The 17,364-nt window shown below is 38.1% G+C and overlaps 2 protein-coding genes across 3 annotated transcripts; one reads left to right on the top strand and one right to left on the bottom strand.

Moving 5' to 3' along the window:
- The first annotated feature begins 600 nt into the window (after positions 1–600).
- LOC105139561 (uncharacterized) lies at positions 601–7,585 on the top strand. Of its 2 annotated transcripts, none has more exons than XM_011046038.1 (4): positions 601–1,126; positions 1,991–2,362; positions 2,435–6,499; positions 6,579–6,691. In XM_011046038.1, the coding sequence occupies exons 1-4, from the start codon at positions 956–958 to the stop codon at positions 6,597–6,599; spliced, it is 4,629 nt and encodes a 1,542-aa protein (XP_011044340.1). In that variant the 5' UTR covers positions 601–955; the 3' UTR covers positions 6,600–6,691. The 2 variants fall into 2 exon arrangements, with proteins under 2 accessions (XP_011044340.1, XP_011044339.1); XM_011046037.1 differs by adding an exon at positions 7,069–7,585 and having other exon boundaries at positions 602–1,126; positions 2,435–6,846.
- Positions 7,586–8,799: 1,214 nt separating this feature from the next.
- On the bottom strand, positions 8,800–15,422 carry LOC105139559 (rac-like GTP-binding protein ARAC8). Its single transcript, XM_011046035.1, has 8 exons — positions 15,049–15,422; positions 14,597–14,684; positions 14,355–14,464; positions 14,192–14,255; positions 11,395–11,459; positions 11,240–11,305; positions 10,635–10,732; positions 8,800–9,130 (listed from the first exon to the last, which is right to left on the bottom strand). The coding sequence occupies exons 1-8, from the start codon at positions 15,151–15,153 to the stop codon at positions 9,091–9,093; spliced, it is 636 nt and encodes a 211-aa protein (XP_011044337.1). The 5' UTR covers positions 15,154–15,422; the 3' UTR covers positions 8,800–9,090.
- Between the last annotated feature and the right edge of the window lie 1,942 nt (positions 15,423–17,364).

The following is a 17,364-nucleotide window of genomic DNA, read 5'->3' as shown; positions in this document are numbered from 1 at the left end:
TTCTCTAGAAGGCTGAATTCTCTCTTTCCCTCTACCTATCTCTCTCTTTTTAAACCAAGATCTTACCCCGTTTTTGTACTGAAAAGCGATTTGTCATTGTAACTTACTTTGTGCACACCGTCCTGCAACAATTTAATATTTATTAAATCTCAATTCAACTCTTGAACTCAAACCAGAGCTCTGGTACCACTCTTTATACTTAATTTAAAAATAAGGGCATCATAATTCAATTTAATATAAGAGTGATTTTTTTTTATTTTCTACTATAATTTTGATAGAATTTTATATTTTTTATACCATGTTATCTACATCAAATACAAAATCATTGTTCATTTTTTATACAATCATTTCAAACTCTTATTTTATTCAACAATTCAAGATTTCAAATTTATTTTTATATTTCAAAGATTTCATCAATATTCTTCATATTCACACAAATATAAAAACTGGTAAATAATGAATTAGCTCATTATTATATAAGAAGAGTCGTAGATCTGATCCAAAAAGATGCGAGGGCTAAAAATGGTTCAGGCCCATCAATTCTTTTGACAGGGACTAGACTCGGTCCATGGTTCCGTCTATCTACCACGTACACCTTTCCTCTTTTTGCCGTCTCTCTCTCTCTACGATTTCTCGCTTGCCTGCTCGCTTTTCTTTCTCCATGATTTTCTCACTCTAGATTCTCGATACCTCATCTTCTCACTCTAAATCAAAGCAGAATCTCTTATTTAACGGATCGCATATCGATTTGGATCGATTGATCAGCGGTGTTAATTGATTTTGGTCAAATTAGGTTTGAATTGCACTGCTAAACGGTCTACAGAAGCTAGGGTTTTTCTTTTCCTTTTTTTGGCCTTGGTTGGATCTAGGGTTTTTGAATTGGTGAATTAATTGAGAGGGGAAGTGTGAGTTAGGATTAAGGGTTGATGGTACTCGAAGGGGAAAATGCAAGGCTATGCTGCATGGGCGGGAAGTTGAGGAGGAGAGGAAAAAGGATCGTATCCGGCACATGTTGACTGCTCCCATACGTGTTAACAACAATTCAGTTGTAGCTGCTCCCGATTTTGTTTCTTCTCCTTCTCCTTCTTCTTCTTCTTTGTCATCTCCAGCCTATTCTTTTTACAAGGTACTCCTTTTCTCTTGGGCTTTTTTTTTTCTGTTATTTTTGTGTTCTTGTCTCGATTATGGAGTCTATGTTATACGGCTTCCAATGATGAATAATTGGGGAAATGACTACCTTCGCTGACAAAAGAGGAAGATATTATTTGTCTGACATAGGAATTGTAGGAATTGACCCAGATTTTCTTTGATTTCGGTTACGTGGAGATATTACAGCTCCGTTGTATTGGGTTCGCTAAGTTGGCTTTTGGAGACTGATTTTGTGTTGCCACATGATATTGGTGCTTAAATTGGGTTCTCGGGGCAGTTTTTGTTTTATGTTTTTTTCCCGTATTTATGAATTTTTTCAGTAGCAAGTTTGGGTTTGGTTTGTGTATAGAAATCTGTCATTTAGCTTTCTGCTGTAGTTGAAGGTTGCATGAGGTTATGGAATTTGAATTTCACTTGTTTTCTTGTGATTGTTGACTGAACAATCAGCTTTGTTACTTTCTCGCTGTGCAAAGTGTAAATTCGAATGATTGATCTCTCCTGATCATCACATGCTTCAATTATTCTGTATGTTGCTTCCTTTTCTGATTGATGGCTCGGTTTACCATTGTTGATATGTTGATGCTTAATCAAGTACTCAATGAATGGAATGAGAAAAAAGGACTAGCGAGCGATGATCTTTAATCCATGAAGTTCATAATGATATCCTTATTATGATAGGAGCTGCCAATTAATGATATTCCATTCAGCAATTATTTATCCTGTCAAAATGCGTGGTAAATTTTTTTCTATGTTAGCAGAACATTTGCTGAAGTTATTGGTATGAAGATTGACTTTTAGTAAGTTACCTAAAGTGCCCTGTCACTTATTCCCCCTTTAACAGGATGGACGCAAGATCAGTGTTGGAGACTGTGCTCTGTTCAAACCGCCCCAGGATTCCCCTCCTTTCATAGGAATAATTCAGAGACTGACTACTGGTAAAGAGAACAAGTTAAAGTTAGGTGTGAATTGGCTTTATCGGCCTGCTGACATAAAGCTTGGCAAATGCATCCTTTTGGAAGCTGCGCCAAACGAAGTATTCTTTTCCTTTCACAAGGATGAAATTCCTGCCGCATCACTACTCCATCCGTGTAAAGTTGCCTTCCTTCCAAAAGGTGTTGAACTTCCATCAGGGATTTGCTCATTTGTTTGCCGGCGAGTTTATGACACTACAAACAAATGTTTATGGTGGCTAACTGATCAGGATTATATTAATGTGAGTTGTAGCTGCAGTTCTTGAATTTGCTTTGAATTGTCAATTCTGTTTGGTTAACTCTTTTTTACACAGGAACGGCAAGAAGTAGTGGATCAGCTATTATCTAAGACACGCTTAGAAATGCATGCAACAATTCAGTCTGGTGGATGTTCTCCTAAGACAATGAATGGTCCAACTTCAACACCACAGCTGAAGCCTGGTTCTGATAGCATACAGAATAATGCCCCCTCCTTCCCTTCACAATCTAAGGGAAAGAAAAGGGATCGTGGAGATCAGGTGTCTGAGCCCATTAAACGAGAACGTTTTATGAAAATGGATGATGGGGATTCTGTTCATAGACCTGAAAGCATTTGGAAATCTGAGATTTCTAAATTTACAGAAAAGGGTGGACTTGTGGATTCTGAAGGGGTTGAGAAATTAGTGCATCTCATGCTGCCAGAGAAGAACGAGAGAAAAGTAGATTTGGTTGGCCGGTCATTACTGGCTGGTGTGATAGCTGCCACAGATAAGTTTGATTGCCTAAATCGGTTTGTGCAGCTAAGGGGATTGCCTGTATTTGATGAATGGTTGCAGGAGGTCCATAAAGGGAAGATTGGAGATGGTAGTAGCCACAAGGATGGTGATAAATCTGTTGAGGAATTTCTACTAGTTTTGCTTCGTGCATTGGATAAACTCCCAATAAATCTTCATGCTTTGCAAATGTGTAATATTGGCAAATCTGTGAATCATTTGCGGACGCATAAGAACTTGGAAATACAGAAGAAAGCAAGGAGCTTGGTTGACACATGGAAGAAACGTGTTGAGGCTGAAATGGATGCAAATGCAAAGTCTGGCTCTAACCAAGATGTCTCCTGGACTGCCAGATCACGTCTTCCTGAAGTTTCACATGGTGGGAACAGATCTGGTGTATCTTCTGAGGTTGCAATGAAGAGCTCAGTTGTGCAACTCTCTGCTTCCAAAAGTGGTCCAGTCAAGCTTGTCCAAGGAGAGACTGTGACCAAGTCTGGATCATCTCCAGGGCCCATAAAACCAGCAGCATCACCTAATGCAGCTGGTAATAATTTGAAAGATGGACAGCCCAGAAATACTGGTGTCAGTGGTACCATGGATCTACCTGTATCAGCAGCTAGGGACGAGAAAAGCAGCAGTTCTAGTCAGTCCCACAACAACAGTCAATCTTGTTCTAGCGAACATGCCAAAACTGTGGGAATGTCAGGAAAGGAGGATGCAAGGAGCTCCACTGCTGTTTCAATGGCAGCAAATAAGATCATTGGTGGCTCTTTGCGGCATCGTAAACCAGTTAATGGCTTTTCAGGCCCAGCTTTATCTGGGACCCAAAGAGATAGTGGGTCAAGTAGAAGTTCTTCCTTGCACAAAAATCCAGGTTCAGAGAAATTGCAGCAGTCTAGTTTGGCATGTGAGAAGGTACTTGATTCTCCCATGGCTGAGGGGAATAACCATAAATTGATTGTTAAAATTCCCAATAGAGGTCGCAGTCCCGCACAAAGTTCCAGTGGAGGAACTTTTGAAGATGCTTTAGTCATGAATAGCAGAGCTTCTTCTCCTGTTCTTTCAGAGAGGCGTGACCAGTTTGATCACAATTTGAAGGAAAAAAATGATCCTTATCAAGTTAATATCACATCAAATGTGAAGACTGAGTCATGGCAAAGCAATGATTTCAAGGAGGTGCTGACTGCATCAGATGAGAGAGATGGGTCGCCTGCCAATGTTCTCGATAAAGAGCATGGTCGGACAGGTGATGATGCAAGGAAATTAGGTGAAATCTCAAAAACTACACCCTCTTTGACTGTGTTTGAACTTAAATCAGGGAAGTCATATGATGCTTCTTTCAGCTCCATGAATGCCCTGATTGAAAGTTGTGTGAAGTATTCTGAAGGAAATGCATCAATGACAGTTGGTGATGATGTTGGTATGAATCTGCTTGCTAGTGTAGCTGCTGGGGAGATTTCCAAGTCTGATGTGGTTTCACCAACAAATTCTCCTTGTATAAGCATGCCCATCGAGCGCTTTTGTGCACCAAGTGGTCTGAGAGGAAAATCATCTCCGTGTGACGATCCTGCTCAAAGCCAGGGTAAGTCTGCTGATGGTGTTGATGATGACAACAAGAAGCGGGTTACTGTTGTTGGCACTCCTCCATCCAAGAACACAGAGGCTAAAACCGTTCTGTTTTCACAAGAAAAACATGCAGGGGAGCTCAATGGACCTTCCAATTCTTCCAGTGTGGATGCTGCTGAACCATGCATGCAAAGCCATGTGAAATCTGATGAAACATTAGCAGCTTCGGTGTCCGCTGCTAGCATGGCTGTGAAAACATCAAATTGTGGGGGCAAAGAACCATGGGAGAAAGAGGGGGATGGCATATCTGAGGACAAAAATAAGTTGCATGGTTCTGTCTTAACTGAGGTGAATTATACAGGAGTGCAAGTTGGGACTGAAGCAATTGAAGGATCATCATCAAACCATCATGTAGAGGTTGATGGTGAGAACAATAAAAACATGAATAAAGAGCTGGATGTTTCTATTCAGGCAGATCCAAAACCACCTGCTATGATGCAGTCTGATTTTTCAAAAGGAACCAATGATGAAATGCCCCAACCTTCTAGTTCTGGTAAGGATGCGATTTCTGAAAACATGCATGATGTGAAGGCTGGTGGAACAGATGGCAGAAGTCATTATACCGAGAAAAAGAAAATTGAACATGAAAGTAATACAGCCTCAGCTGCAACTGATTATGAAAGTGAGTGCAAGGTGGAGAGCCTGGGGGGCGATCAGGGCAATAAGCAATGTAGTGCCAGACCAGCTGCTCACAAGGCAGAACCCACACTTGTTCAGGCATCAGAACAAGTAGTGAGGTCAACAGGGTCAAAGTTGGCTGGCTCAGGAGCTGATGAAACTGAGGAATGTACATCTGCCGCTGCTGATGCTTCTTCATCTGCTACAGGGGGATCGGATCTGGAAACAAAAGTTGAATTTGATCTGAATGAAGGCTTTATTGCTGATGATGGGAAATATGAGGAACAAAATAACTTGAGAGAACCTGCATGTTCTGCTGCTATTCAACTAATTAGCCCTTTTCCATTGCCAGTTTCTTCCGTGTCTAGTGGGCTTCCTGCTTCCATTACAGTAGCTGCTGCTGCAAAAGGGCCTTTTGTTCCACCAGAGGATTTACTTAAGAGTAGAGGGGAGCTTGGTTGGAAGGGATCAGCAGCCACTAGCGCATTTCGTCCAGCTGAACCTAGAAAAGCTTTGGAGATTTCATTTGGTACAGCTAACATCTCACTCCCTGATGAAATGGTGTCCAAGCCTGGTCGGCCCTTGTTGGATATTGACTTGAATGTACCTGATGAAAGAATCCTTGAGGATTTGGCTTTTCGAATTTCTGCTCAGGATACTGTTTCTGTCTCTGACCGTGCAAAAAATAATGATTGTTCACGTGATACACTGATGGGTTCGTTATCTGGTCGGAGCTTTGGGGGATTTGATCTTGATTTGAATAGAGCAGATGAGGCTAGTGATATGGGTAATCACCTGACAAGCATTGGTCGGAGGCTGGATGCCCCACTACTTCCTGCCAAATTGTCATCAGGTGTTCTTCTAAATGGAGAGGTCAGCAGTTGCAGGGACTTTGATTTAAATGATGGCCCACTTGTTGATGAGGTGAGTGCCGAACCATCAGCACATAGCCAGCATACCCGAAATATTGTGCCATCCCAACCATCTATTTCTAGCCTTAGGATCAACAGTACTGAAACGGGAAGCTTGCCCTCCTGGTTTCCTCAAGGGAATCCATATCCTGCTGCCACGATCCAATCTATCTTGCATGATAGAAGAGAGCAGCCTTTCCCTATAGTTGCAACTGGTGGGCCTCGGAGGATGTTGGCTCCCTCTACTGGCAACATCCCGTTTAATTCTGATATCTACAGGGGAGCAGTGTTGTCATCTTCTCCAGCAGTGCCGTTTCCATCTACTCCCTTTCAGTATCCTGTCTTTCCTTTTGGGAACAGCTTCCCTCTGCCCTCTGCAACTTTTTCAGGTGGTTCAGCATCGTATGTGGATTCATCATCTGGTGGGAGGCTTTGCTTTCCCACAGTAACCTCTCAAGTATTAGCAGCACCGGTAGGTGCAGTCTCATCTCATTATCCAAGGCCTTCTTATGCTGTTAACCTCCCAGACATTAACAATAATGGTGCTGCAGAGAGCAGTAGGAAATGGGTAAGGCAGGGTCTAGACCTCAATGCAGGGCCTCTAGGCCCAGACATTGAAGGTAGAGATGAGACTTCAGCTCTTGCATCAAGGCAACTGTCAGTTGTCAGTTCACCAGCCTTTGCTGAGGAGCAATCGAGGATGTATCAAGTGACTGGCGGAGGTGTTCCGAAGAGGAAGGAGCCAGAGGGTGAATGGGAAGGTTATAAGCAATCCTCATGGCAATAGGGATGAATAATGACACAATCCAGTGATCCCCAGTAAGTTTGTCATGTTTTGTAAATATGTGTTCTACTCTGTGTTTCACCTTGGCCTCCACTGTATGAATTATCTGTAAGGCTGCATGTTTTGCCTTTATTTATTTATTTATTTTATAAGAGGTTGGAGGAAACATTCTCTAACTTGCATTCTTTTGGGCATTTGAGTTCTTGCTCACAGGTCAAGTAATTGTGTTTCTGCTTTCTTTGCGTTTTCAATTACAGTTCTCCTGGATTGATGTTGGCTAACTCCAAAAGATCATCTAACATGTGTTCTCAAGGATGGGTGGTAAGTGAGTTATTTGATCTTCAGCCTCCAACCCCCACCCTGTCAGTGTACCCATTGTATGTTAAAGGGACAGATTGTACCGTGAAAGGAATCTGTCCAGGTCGTTTGAGCTGTCATTTCCTTGAATTTGTACTGGGTAGCTGCAGTTTACTTTACCCTTTGTAGATATTTTAACCAATGGAAAGCGTGCATTCTGTGACCCTGTTGCCCAGACATTTGAAATTGGTGTCCATACTGTTGTGCAGTGCATCGACAATTTATACTGCTGGAGGCAAAATCACCCTTTCTTTTCCAATCATTCGCGAGAATGAATGGTGATTGGATTAGTAAACTTCTTTAAGCAGAAGCCCTTCTGTATGTGCTTTGTTTTTAAGCAATTTTTCTTCATTTATCTTTTCATTCTCACTTTTAATCACGTACATATAATCAGAGTGGTCAGTGAATTTTGGTGCTCAAGCTTATCTTGCTCTGGCATGTGGTTTAGTTGATATGGTTGGATGCTGTATTCCTTTTAATTTATTCTATTTATTAACCTGGTGTATACACCCAGTTCTACCCAACTTAAGGGTGTCTAAACTGTAAGCCAATCTAGTGTTTGTATATGATATTTTACCATTTCGGTCCTCTATTTGACCAACGATATAACGCCTGCTATCGTCTTTTAAAGGTGGCCTCTGCGCCATCACTGTGTTCGGCGTTGGCATTGGCTTCGGAGGACAAGAGATCCTTTCCACAAATAGCTATTGTAGCAGATCATTTTTTCTCGGTGCCCTGTATGTTTGTTGGTATAGAATTTGGTTGAAAGCTCGCAAGGGTGGTGGTTCATTGTGGGAATTGTATTTGTATTTTAGCTGAGGTTCCATTTTAGGTTTGAGATTCGACTGAAAAATGTTGAACCACCATTATTAGAATTAAATTGCATCTCGACAATCTTAGGTTAGGGGTTCGTCGTCTCTAGGATGAAACATTCATTATTCCAGTTCCAGCCTGGTTTGTTTAAGTTATAAAAGTATTTTTGAAATTTTTTTATGTTTCTGCATGAAGTTAATATTTTTTAATGTTTTCTAATTGTTTTTATTTTTATATGTTAATATTAAAAATAATTTTTTTAAAAAAAATATTGTTTTAATAAATTATATTTTCAAACGACCCATATGAAATCACGTTTGCCAAGTTTCTCTTTCTAACTGTTGTCGGATTGTATGGGTACTTCATTCGATGGTGACGGGTTGGGCTGGCTTTTTCAAAGCTCTATATGTGCTACGATAATAATAATTATGTTCTAATTCCTCGGGGGCGGGAAGGGACGTTGTTGATGCCCTTCACAGCCGCTGAATTTGAATAATATAGGAAACCAGAAATGGCGCAGATGCTCAAGTAGCGACCACATGGTAACCACTAGTATCGGGCTGTTGCTTCCATAATGTCTGCCATGGGTGGGAAGCTTTCTTCTCTCTTTCCTGTGTGTACAGCAACATCACCCTCCGTATCAATCAAATTTCAACCTTATCTTTGAATATAGGGATCGAAGAAGCGGCACCAACAAGGCCCGGAGAGAGTGTCTTCTCTGTTTTCACAACTATCAGGTTTGTAAAGCTTAAAGAGTAACCGACAATCACCTCGGTGGAAGCAACAAGCAAACCTAGCTGAACTTGCAAGCCGAAAGGTCAGGAAAGATGCCATGAAGAATAAAAACTTGCAACAAACCTAGCTGAACTCCACCTTTTACAATGAGTTACAATATATATATATATATATATTAGAATGCAAGGAGATACTGGATGAAAATATCTTTTCCACTGAAATTAGGACAAAATTAGAGAGTGACATTTAGCAAGGAGCCATGCCGCAATCAAAATATAGTGCATTCAAATCCAAGCTCGCAGGACCCAGTATCTTAGCAGTGTAGCACCGCAGTTACGCCAAAGAGCAGTCACCTTTTGGAGACGAGGGGTACTTCATTTCAGACACACAAGCCTCCTCCCGCAAAAGACATTTCTGAATTTCACATGAAATCAAGCAAAAGAAAAAGGAGCAGCTCAGATTCTGATAAGCACACGCAAGCAAAATATAGAAGATTAGAGTGGAAGCAGACATGAGAGAAACAAATTGGCAAAAATGGGAAGCTAGTTTTATCAATGCAAAGGGAAGAAACAACACGACATTCTGCGAGCATAAAATACAACATGAAGGGGTGATACGAGAGCTGTACTTATCTCTGCGGGGGTGCCTATCAAATATCATCATAGACACGAGCGCTTGTTAATGACACCAAGACAGAAATCATTCTAATAATTCCCTAGCGATGTGCATGCATTCTGAGGAGAAACCAGCTGGCTATTGTGACAATGGCAAACTCAATCACAAAAGACATACAGCTAGCAGTAGGCAGGACATCAGGTCATCCCTAATATCTGCTCATTCTTAATGCTCCCTCTACGACAGCCAGTATACACATGACAAAAGACACCGCTCACAGAAACAGTAACTGTTGCCTTGTCTCATGTTGGTGAGGGCTGAATGCCTATATACGTGGTGTCAATATCTTATAGCTCATGCTCTCAGAAACCAATTGATGTTTCTAACACAGAGGCATCAAGAATAAGTTAGAAATTTCATAAGCAGCATGATTCAATTAAGAAATGAATATCCACGCATTCCATCAAATTAATGAAAAATATCTCTTCCCATACAGCCCTCAGCGTTCACGATCTCGATACACCTATTAGAACCCTTATATTGCACAATGAACCAGTAAATATCCATAAGACTTCTTTCTCAATGTCTCATCCATAAAAATCTCAATACAACCATTTGAAACTCAGGTTGCATAATGAATAAATATTATATCTATGAGACTCCATTAATTTAAAACTATTCTTCAAACTCTTATCTCCACAAGACTTCTCTCCAACTCTCGATCTTATTTTTCATTCCAATATGTACTTATTTGAACCCACATATTGACAATCACCAGTGAATATCCACGGGACTTTACAGCTTGAACTCATTCTTCCAACGCTATCTTCTCATGGATGTGTAATTTAGATGGTCGCTTTTAGCAGCTAAAGGGACACGGGCCTTGGACATTCCCATGCATCCACAAAAATCATGTCCCTGCCCTCCTTTTCCACTATTTTAAAGTAAGACTTCGCCAATACAACTGAGATGCCAACCGCTTAATCTTGTACAAGTAAAAGGAATACTAATTACATTTGTTAGAAACGACCACAGGAGCCTTTAAACTACTAGTCTAAAAATTATTAAAAGTTTCCATTTGGTTTGACATGATTACTCAAGTGGTGGCAGTGGCTCAAGCAAAAGGGATTGAGAAAAAAAAGCAACTTCAGAAATGCCAATGAAGACATTTATAAAACACAAAATAACTGACATCAAGATACACAAGATCCATGTGTGGAGAGAATATGAGAACAGAAAACTTTGCATATCTATATCAAAAAATTATAAACTCATTAAAAGTGTGAGAAATGATGGTACTGACAACAGGCATCCTCGGTGTGGCTTCTTCTTCCTCTCCTTCTGTTTCTGTGCTGGTTTGATAACTACCTTTATTGCAGCATCAAAAACTGCTTTGACATTCTGCAAAAGTATGAAACTTGTCATTTACAACATGATAATAAAGTAATCTAATGCCTGGAAGGAAAAGTTAGAAAAGATCATCATTGGCACAATAGTAGAAGGGCAAGATTCATGTATGATAATAATAACATGATATCAAAACTATTAGTACATGTCAGCCTGCAATTTGTTATTTTGGGACTGTCGCATGGTCAGGATGCATGACAAATAACACAGTGCCCCTGTACAAAATTTTCATAACTAGAATATCAATTTTGCCAAGCATTTGTGGCGAGAGGTAAACCAGAAAAGCACAATAACATTAAATCAGGAGAATGACACCACAGATACTGCATGCACTTGCAGGTGTAAAATTTTTGGTACTTTTTTCTATCTCCTTTCATCTAGGAGACTTAACTTTATATGAGCAATTCACCCAGAAAATTATTAGCAGGGCAAGTCAGTTATCATGGATAGTATACACGGTACTTCTCATAAAGTTCAACATATTGCCAAATCATGGCATACCTGTTGAGTTTTTGAACTACACTCGACGTAGTATGCTGCACCAATTTGTTTTCGGAGTTCCTCTCCCTGATCATAATAATCCATCTCATTAAAAATGCTGATTGCATGACAACCAAGAAAAAAATTTATAAACAACCAATGAATAGAAACTGCACCTGTGCAGTGGTCACAGGCACCAATCCAGGGTGATCAGCCAAATAATGCTTATCCTCACGAAGATCTACATGTCCGTTTTAAATGATGCATTAGATTCACATCTACAGTGCTTCACATAGCTAACCACCACAATATAAAGGTTAAATGTCAATCCATGAAACATCATGGATTGGGACAAGCAGTATGAATGGCTCGGCTCATGTCAATCAGTTTGCTCATAATCTAGTACTTTCAAGGACATGAGAGGCAATGCCATTTCACTTGACATCAAAGAGGCAGGAGTTCCCATTTGGTCAGGAAACTTGGACTGATAGGCTTCATGACAGTATGACAGAATTATGTTTTTCATAAGTGAAATTAATAAAATAGCTAGTGCAAAGGACCATGATATAATTATACAATTGAGTTGTAAATAGAAGCCACATAGTATGGAATCATAATCAACTTTTCTTACAAAAAAAATAGATCATGTTATTCATGCAACAATCATTGACATGAAAGTCTGTGAGGAAACAGTAAGAACAAGGAGAGGGAAGGAATGAAGCGAGAACAAGAAGTAATTGCCATTCCCTTGACTTGATATGAGCAGTAATCTTGTCGCACAAAATTCAATTCCAGTTAGGTCTATCACATGAAATGTCAAAAGGAGAGAACATTCTCAATTTTGTACAGAATAAAATGAGAGAGAAATAATCTATAGATCCTTCATTCATCCAGAGGAAACTTTAAATTGGTAACAACCAAACTCATTTTTTTTCCTGTTCACATTCCTTTTTTTCCAGAAAAACAATGATCACCATTATTTTGGCACAAGAACTTGTACTTATTGGCATGAATGATCAATATTTTGTTCCTTCTCTTATTCATTTTTTTCTTTCAGAAATGCAATGACCACCATTATTTTGGCCCGCTAAAAAAGGAAAGAAGTCCATATTTGCAAGAGTGATTGATATTTCTTTCTTTTTCTTATTCACTTTTGCCAGATAAGATTCCAAAAAAAAAAAGGATTTACCAACATTCATGCCTTTTGCAATCTAATAAGATCGTTGAACAACTCCCTCTCAGATTATAAAATGTTATGGAATAGCATAAAGAATTAATAGACTAGAGAATGCACATTGCAGCCTATCTGCAGGGAAGTTGATAGAACAATAATTAACAAATAATGGATTAATTTCCTAAGAATTTTAATTTGCTAAAGTATTTGAACTTGAGAACTGGCCTTAACAATTTTATGATCACACAACAAATCCTCAATCCTCCAAATCCATCTCAATCAAACATTTAATGCTACTAACCAGTTTGACAAAACAAAACCTCTTCACTTTTCATAACCAGGCCAGTGCTTTGAACATTCCTCCTCTTAATGTGTACCCCTCAATACAGTACATGTTGAACCATAACTAGACAATATTTCCTCAAACTGACCTGACCTTTTTAAAAACCACCTTTCATGCAGTTGCATGCAAAAATCAACTCAGCATTCCTTTACCAACATTCAATTGGTTGAAGTTTTTGCCAGGTAGCTAGTAATTTTTCCATTAACACCATTAGCTTCATCACCAGCTTGAAAATCATTTTATTTGGGTTGCCACTCCATTAATATACAATATTAGAAAAAACCTTCTCAGTGTTGTTCTGTCAACCTGTAATTATGAACATCATTTCTTTATGCTATTCCATCATATTCAAATCAAACAATGTGTTTGTCAGTATCAGTTTGTGAAGAATTGAAAAAACACACGCATTCATTTGGGGAGGCAACCGAGGGAAGGAAAAATTCACTTAGTTTCCTAGGAAGAATTATCATAGCTGAAGAATAAGGACCGATTTTAAGAAGGCAAATGGTTAAACATGGCAGAAATATCAGTTGGGATTCAGGTTTTTCAAGAATGTCCTTGTAAAAAATCCAAATATTAATAGCAAAAATAACCCTTATATGACTAGACCATTGATTTCAGTAGTTTCCTAAACTTCTCCCTTTCCTCTTCCTTCCTTTCCTTCTTTCTTTCTCAGTTTTTTTAAAGATTACCAATAAAAAAACCTTAGACCTCTAGCTTTGAGAAAGCATCTTTAAGCTACACACATTGATCTACATATAATTTCTTTCCAAAAACTTTATCTCCTACTTGCTAATACTCAAGAATTTGAAAGTCAAAATCTGAAAAATAGTACATTACCTTCCACTGGAAGGGTGTTGTTGATATATATACGTGTATAGAAAGTCTGCTCAAAATTTGTGACTGTTACATGATTCATCCATTGAAGCTCAAGGTTGAATGGTGAAAAAGTTCTAGAAATCATAGGCCGCAGCAAAGCCACATTAATTTTCTCTAGGGTGCATAAACTATATCAATTAAAACTAAAATGTAACAAAGGAAAGTCATTATTTACCTAAACTTCTTAATCAATGAAAACGTACCAATGGCATGAATTCCAAGAAATTTTGACTTCGGGATAGATATAAGTTTTGAAATATGAACATGTCCTTATTTTAACCTACCCTGGTCTCACCCCTGTACTTATATCATCAAGCGGATGCAAATGAGCCTGACAAAATTATATAATATTTACATGTCAGAATTGCCTTCAGTAAGTTCACCAAGTTCTGGATAAGAAGATATATATTCTCCTAGTAAACATTATGTAACAACAACAGTGAAGCAAATACTAACTAGAATAACCTAGACAAAACAGCACCGACAGGATCACATAGCCAAATACCAAGAAAACAAGATATTCATAGACAGCATTGAATCAGGCAGGAAAAATAATGATGGTTGCTAATAGACCTACCCAATTTTGCACCAACCAGTACTATTGGAATGCCGGGGGCATAATGCTGAAGCTCTGGAATCCACTGGACAAACAATTTCATACTTGAAACTTATAAACAAGAAATATAACCGAAAAAATAATCAGAAAGGTAAGGTGATAACAAATTGGAAAAAAGCTGGACCTTTTTAAGTACATTTTCGTAGCTCGCTCGACTAACTAGTGAGAAAGCTAAGACGAAGACATCTGCCCCTCTGTAGCTCAAGGGCCTTAATCTATTATAATCCTCTTGCCCTATGGAAATCAATGAAACAAATGAATCATAAAGATTCCCAGGCATGCAAACATGTTTTCAGGAAAGAAAGAAGGCACAAATATGTAAAAAAAGATTAAAAAGAAAATATGCAGCGGTCCAAATAATCATACCAGCTGTGTCCCAGAGGCCTAAGTTTACAGTGGTTCCTTCAACCACCACATTTGCACTGAAGTTATCAAACACTGTTGGTATATAATCCTAGCCAACCCAAAACAAAAATAACATTTATTTATTTTTTATTCACTTGCATGAAAGATTAAAAACAACAGCAGAAAGCAAGAAACTGTCGAATGGAGATAAAATAAATTATGCTAAATAAGTAAAATAAAGCCAAGCACAAGATCATTATCTGAAAATAGGAATGAAAAATGATACTTTATCCAAGTAGCGAAACCCGTAAGCTAAAGGATTTGTGAGATACTGAGACAAAATTAAAGATTGACCTAAGAAACAAAAAAATTTAAAGCAGCAAAACCCAGATGGAAAAACACACTAAACCATCCCAAAAAACCCACAAATTATGAAGCAGAAGTGCGGTAGTTAGATGGGTCATTTAACATACAGTAGGGAACTTGTTACTTGTGTAACAAATAAGCATACAGGTCTTGCCCACAGCCCCATCTCCCACAGTAACACACTTGATGAACCTTGAAGCGCTAGAAGCCATTGATGTATACAAACAAAGAGAGAAGAAATATTAGCAGTTGAGGTAAAGAGTAGTGAAAGTGAAAAGGAAAGACAGAGAAGGACGAAAGAGTAGAAGAGGGTGGTTTGCTGTAGGTGGAATAATTAATGAGCATTGTTGTCATGGCTTCTTTTGATTCAAAGTTAAGAGAGAGTGGAGGTGGATCACATGATTCTCACTCATTTACTTGCCCATCACTGTTAAAATCCTTTCTCTTTGCCTTTTCTTTTTCTTTTCTTTAGGGTTTTTACTTATTTTATTCTTGCTTCTATTTTAATACTCTCTTCTTCTTCTTCTTTTCTAGGATTTTATTTTTTTATATTTTCATATTACTCTGTTCTTTGTCTTTGACAAATGGTGTGCATATATATAATCTGTCCAACACATCAGTGACATGATCAATCCTTGCCCCATTGATCCATCATGATTACAGGAGAGAAATAATTTCTAGTGAAGACAAACCAACATGGTTTGTTGCGGATTCAACCTGCAAAAATTATGTTGCTCATAGTTGAGTGAAAATAGAGAGGTAAGCAGATTAGGAAGGGAAAAGGAGGGAGAGAGGGAGAGGGAAGAGATGCAACGAAAAGGGAAGAAAAGGAGGAGAGGCTACATGGCAATTCCATTAGTAGCTAGAAAGTTGATACCAAAAGGCAGTAAAAGCAAGACAAATAGAAAAATACTGCAGAATCCAATAGGGCACAGGAATAAGTAAAGATTAAGTAACATATCCCGCAAAGTGCAGAAAGATATGATTGCTCATAAGGGGAAATTTAAGCACTGTTTCGAAAAGCAAATCACAGCCTGCTGCATATGCTTGGCTTCTAAGAATGATCTTTCCCTTTTGCTATTTCAGTTTTTTTCTCAAAGGTGTTGCATTTGCATTAAATCTGGCCACATTGTTGCCAGAAGGCATCACTTGCAGACCTCACAACATATGACCATGAGTATATATCATTTTTTTTTTTAATTAATGTGAGTGTCTGGGTAGCTTGCGTGCACCACGACTAATCTCATAGGCCTTGAAGTTAACGACCATGTAAGCCTCCAGTGACCATCATATAAACAATTAAGAACTCAAACCTGAGATCACAGAAGAAACAAATCTTTTAGTCTTAAATTTTTATCATTTAGTCATCACCTAGATAATGGAGTATATATCATTCTTAACGAGCCGGGACCTGCGCTGCCCTTTTAAAGCTGGAAATTATGGAAGATAAGCCTGGAGTAAATCCCATTAGTTGGCTCAAAACAGAAACCATCGTCTCCATCAATAAATAAAGACCCTCTCACCTCAAGCCCAAACCAAGATGCTCACCTTCCAGGGCAGCCTTGGTTGATCTACAGGCATGACCTCTAAAAAGGTCTCTTGGACCTCTTGACTAGTGAAGCACAGCGAGGGGGTGTTAAAAAAATTATGATCAATCCCAGGCTAAGATAATATTTAACAAACTAAAGTTGAAATCCGGAAAAAAAAAAAAAAGGTACACAAAAACATTAAAAAAGATGATCAATATCAACGCAGATTAACATCTGATCTTCGTGACCTGGATCGTGAAGCATAGTACGGGGATAATTATTTTAAAAAATAATAAAATTTAATTTTTAATAATTAATATTAAAAACTGAAAATCAATTTTATAAAATAATAAAAAGAATTAAAAGAATGAGAAATAGATTTCATATGAAAATAAAAAAAATAAAAAAAATAATGTAAAATTCATAAGCTAATCCGAGCTAACATGGAATATATATAACTTGGACTATGAGACCGGTTATTGTCATATAAAATAAACCAAGAAAAAAAATTAAAAAAATTTAATATTCAATAAACTTAATATTTAATGATAAAATTAAGAAATAGAATCAATAAAAAAAACTAATATCAATATGGGTTAAAATTTCATACATGTGACCTGAGTTATAAGACAGAGATCACCGTATTAGAAAAATTAAGAAAGCCAAATTTTAAATAAATTAACTATTGAATGATGAAATTGAAAAATAATTCAAAATAGAAACTAAAGCAAAAACAATAATAGTTAAAATAATAAAAATCAAATTTAACATTAATGATAACTAAAAGGCAACAACTTTTTACCGTGCTGGAATTATTATGCACTCTCTCACGATACACTATGGATTGGAGCAATGTATTTTTTGATAATTTTCATTTTAGTTTTTATATTTTTA

The sequence above is a fragment of the Populus euphratica genome, unplaced genomic scaffold (assembly GCF_000495115.2).
Source record: "Populus euphratica unplaced genomic scaffold, PopEup_1.0 scaffold212.1, whole genome shotgun sequence".
NCBI lineage: Eukaryota > Viridiplantae > Streptophyta > Magnoliopsida > Malpighiales > Salicaceae > Populus > Populus euphratica.
Note: the sequence above shows the minus strand (reverse complement) of the source record. Positions and strands in the feature narration are given on the sequence as shown.

What these genes read in the sequence shown, in the direction of transcription:
- LOC105139561 (XM_011046037.1), top strand. Translation starts at nt 956, where the DNA reads ATGCTGCATGGGCGGGAAGTTGAGGAGGAGAGGAAAAAGGATCGTATC. An exon ending in CAGCCTATTCTTTTTACAAG is followed by an intron (nt 1,127 to 1,990) that starts GTACTCCTTTTC and finishes CCCCTTTAACAG; the next exon opens with GATGGACGCAAGATCAGTGT. An exon ending in CTGATCAGGATTATATTAAT is followed by an intron (nt 2,363 to 2,434) that starts GTGAGTTGTAGC and finishes TTTTTTACACAG; the next exon opens with GAACGGCAAGAAGTAGTGGA.
- LOC105139559 (XM_011046035.1), bottom strand. Translation starts at nt 15,153, where the DNA reads ATGGCTTCTAGCGCTTCAAGGTTCATCAAGTGTGTTACTGTGGGAGAT. An exon ending in ACGAAAATGTACTTAAAAAG is followed by an intron (nt 14,256 to 14,354) that starts GTCCAGCTTTTT and finishes TTGTTTGTCCAG; the next exon opens with TGGATTCCAGAGCTTCAGCA. An exon ending in ACTGGTTGGTGCAAAATTGG is followed by an intron (nt 11,460 to 14,191) that starts GTAGGTCTATTA and finishes ACGGACATGTAG; the next exon opens with ATCTTCGTGAGGATAAGCAT.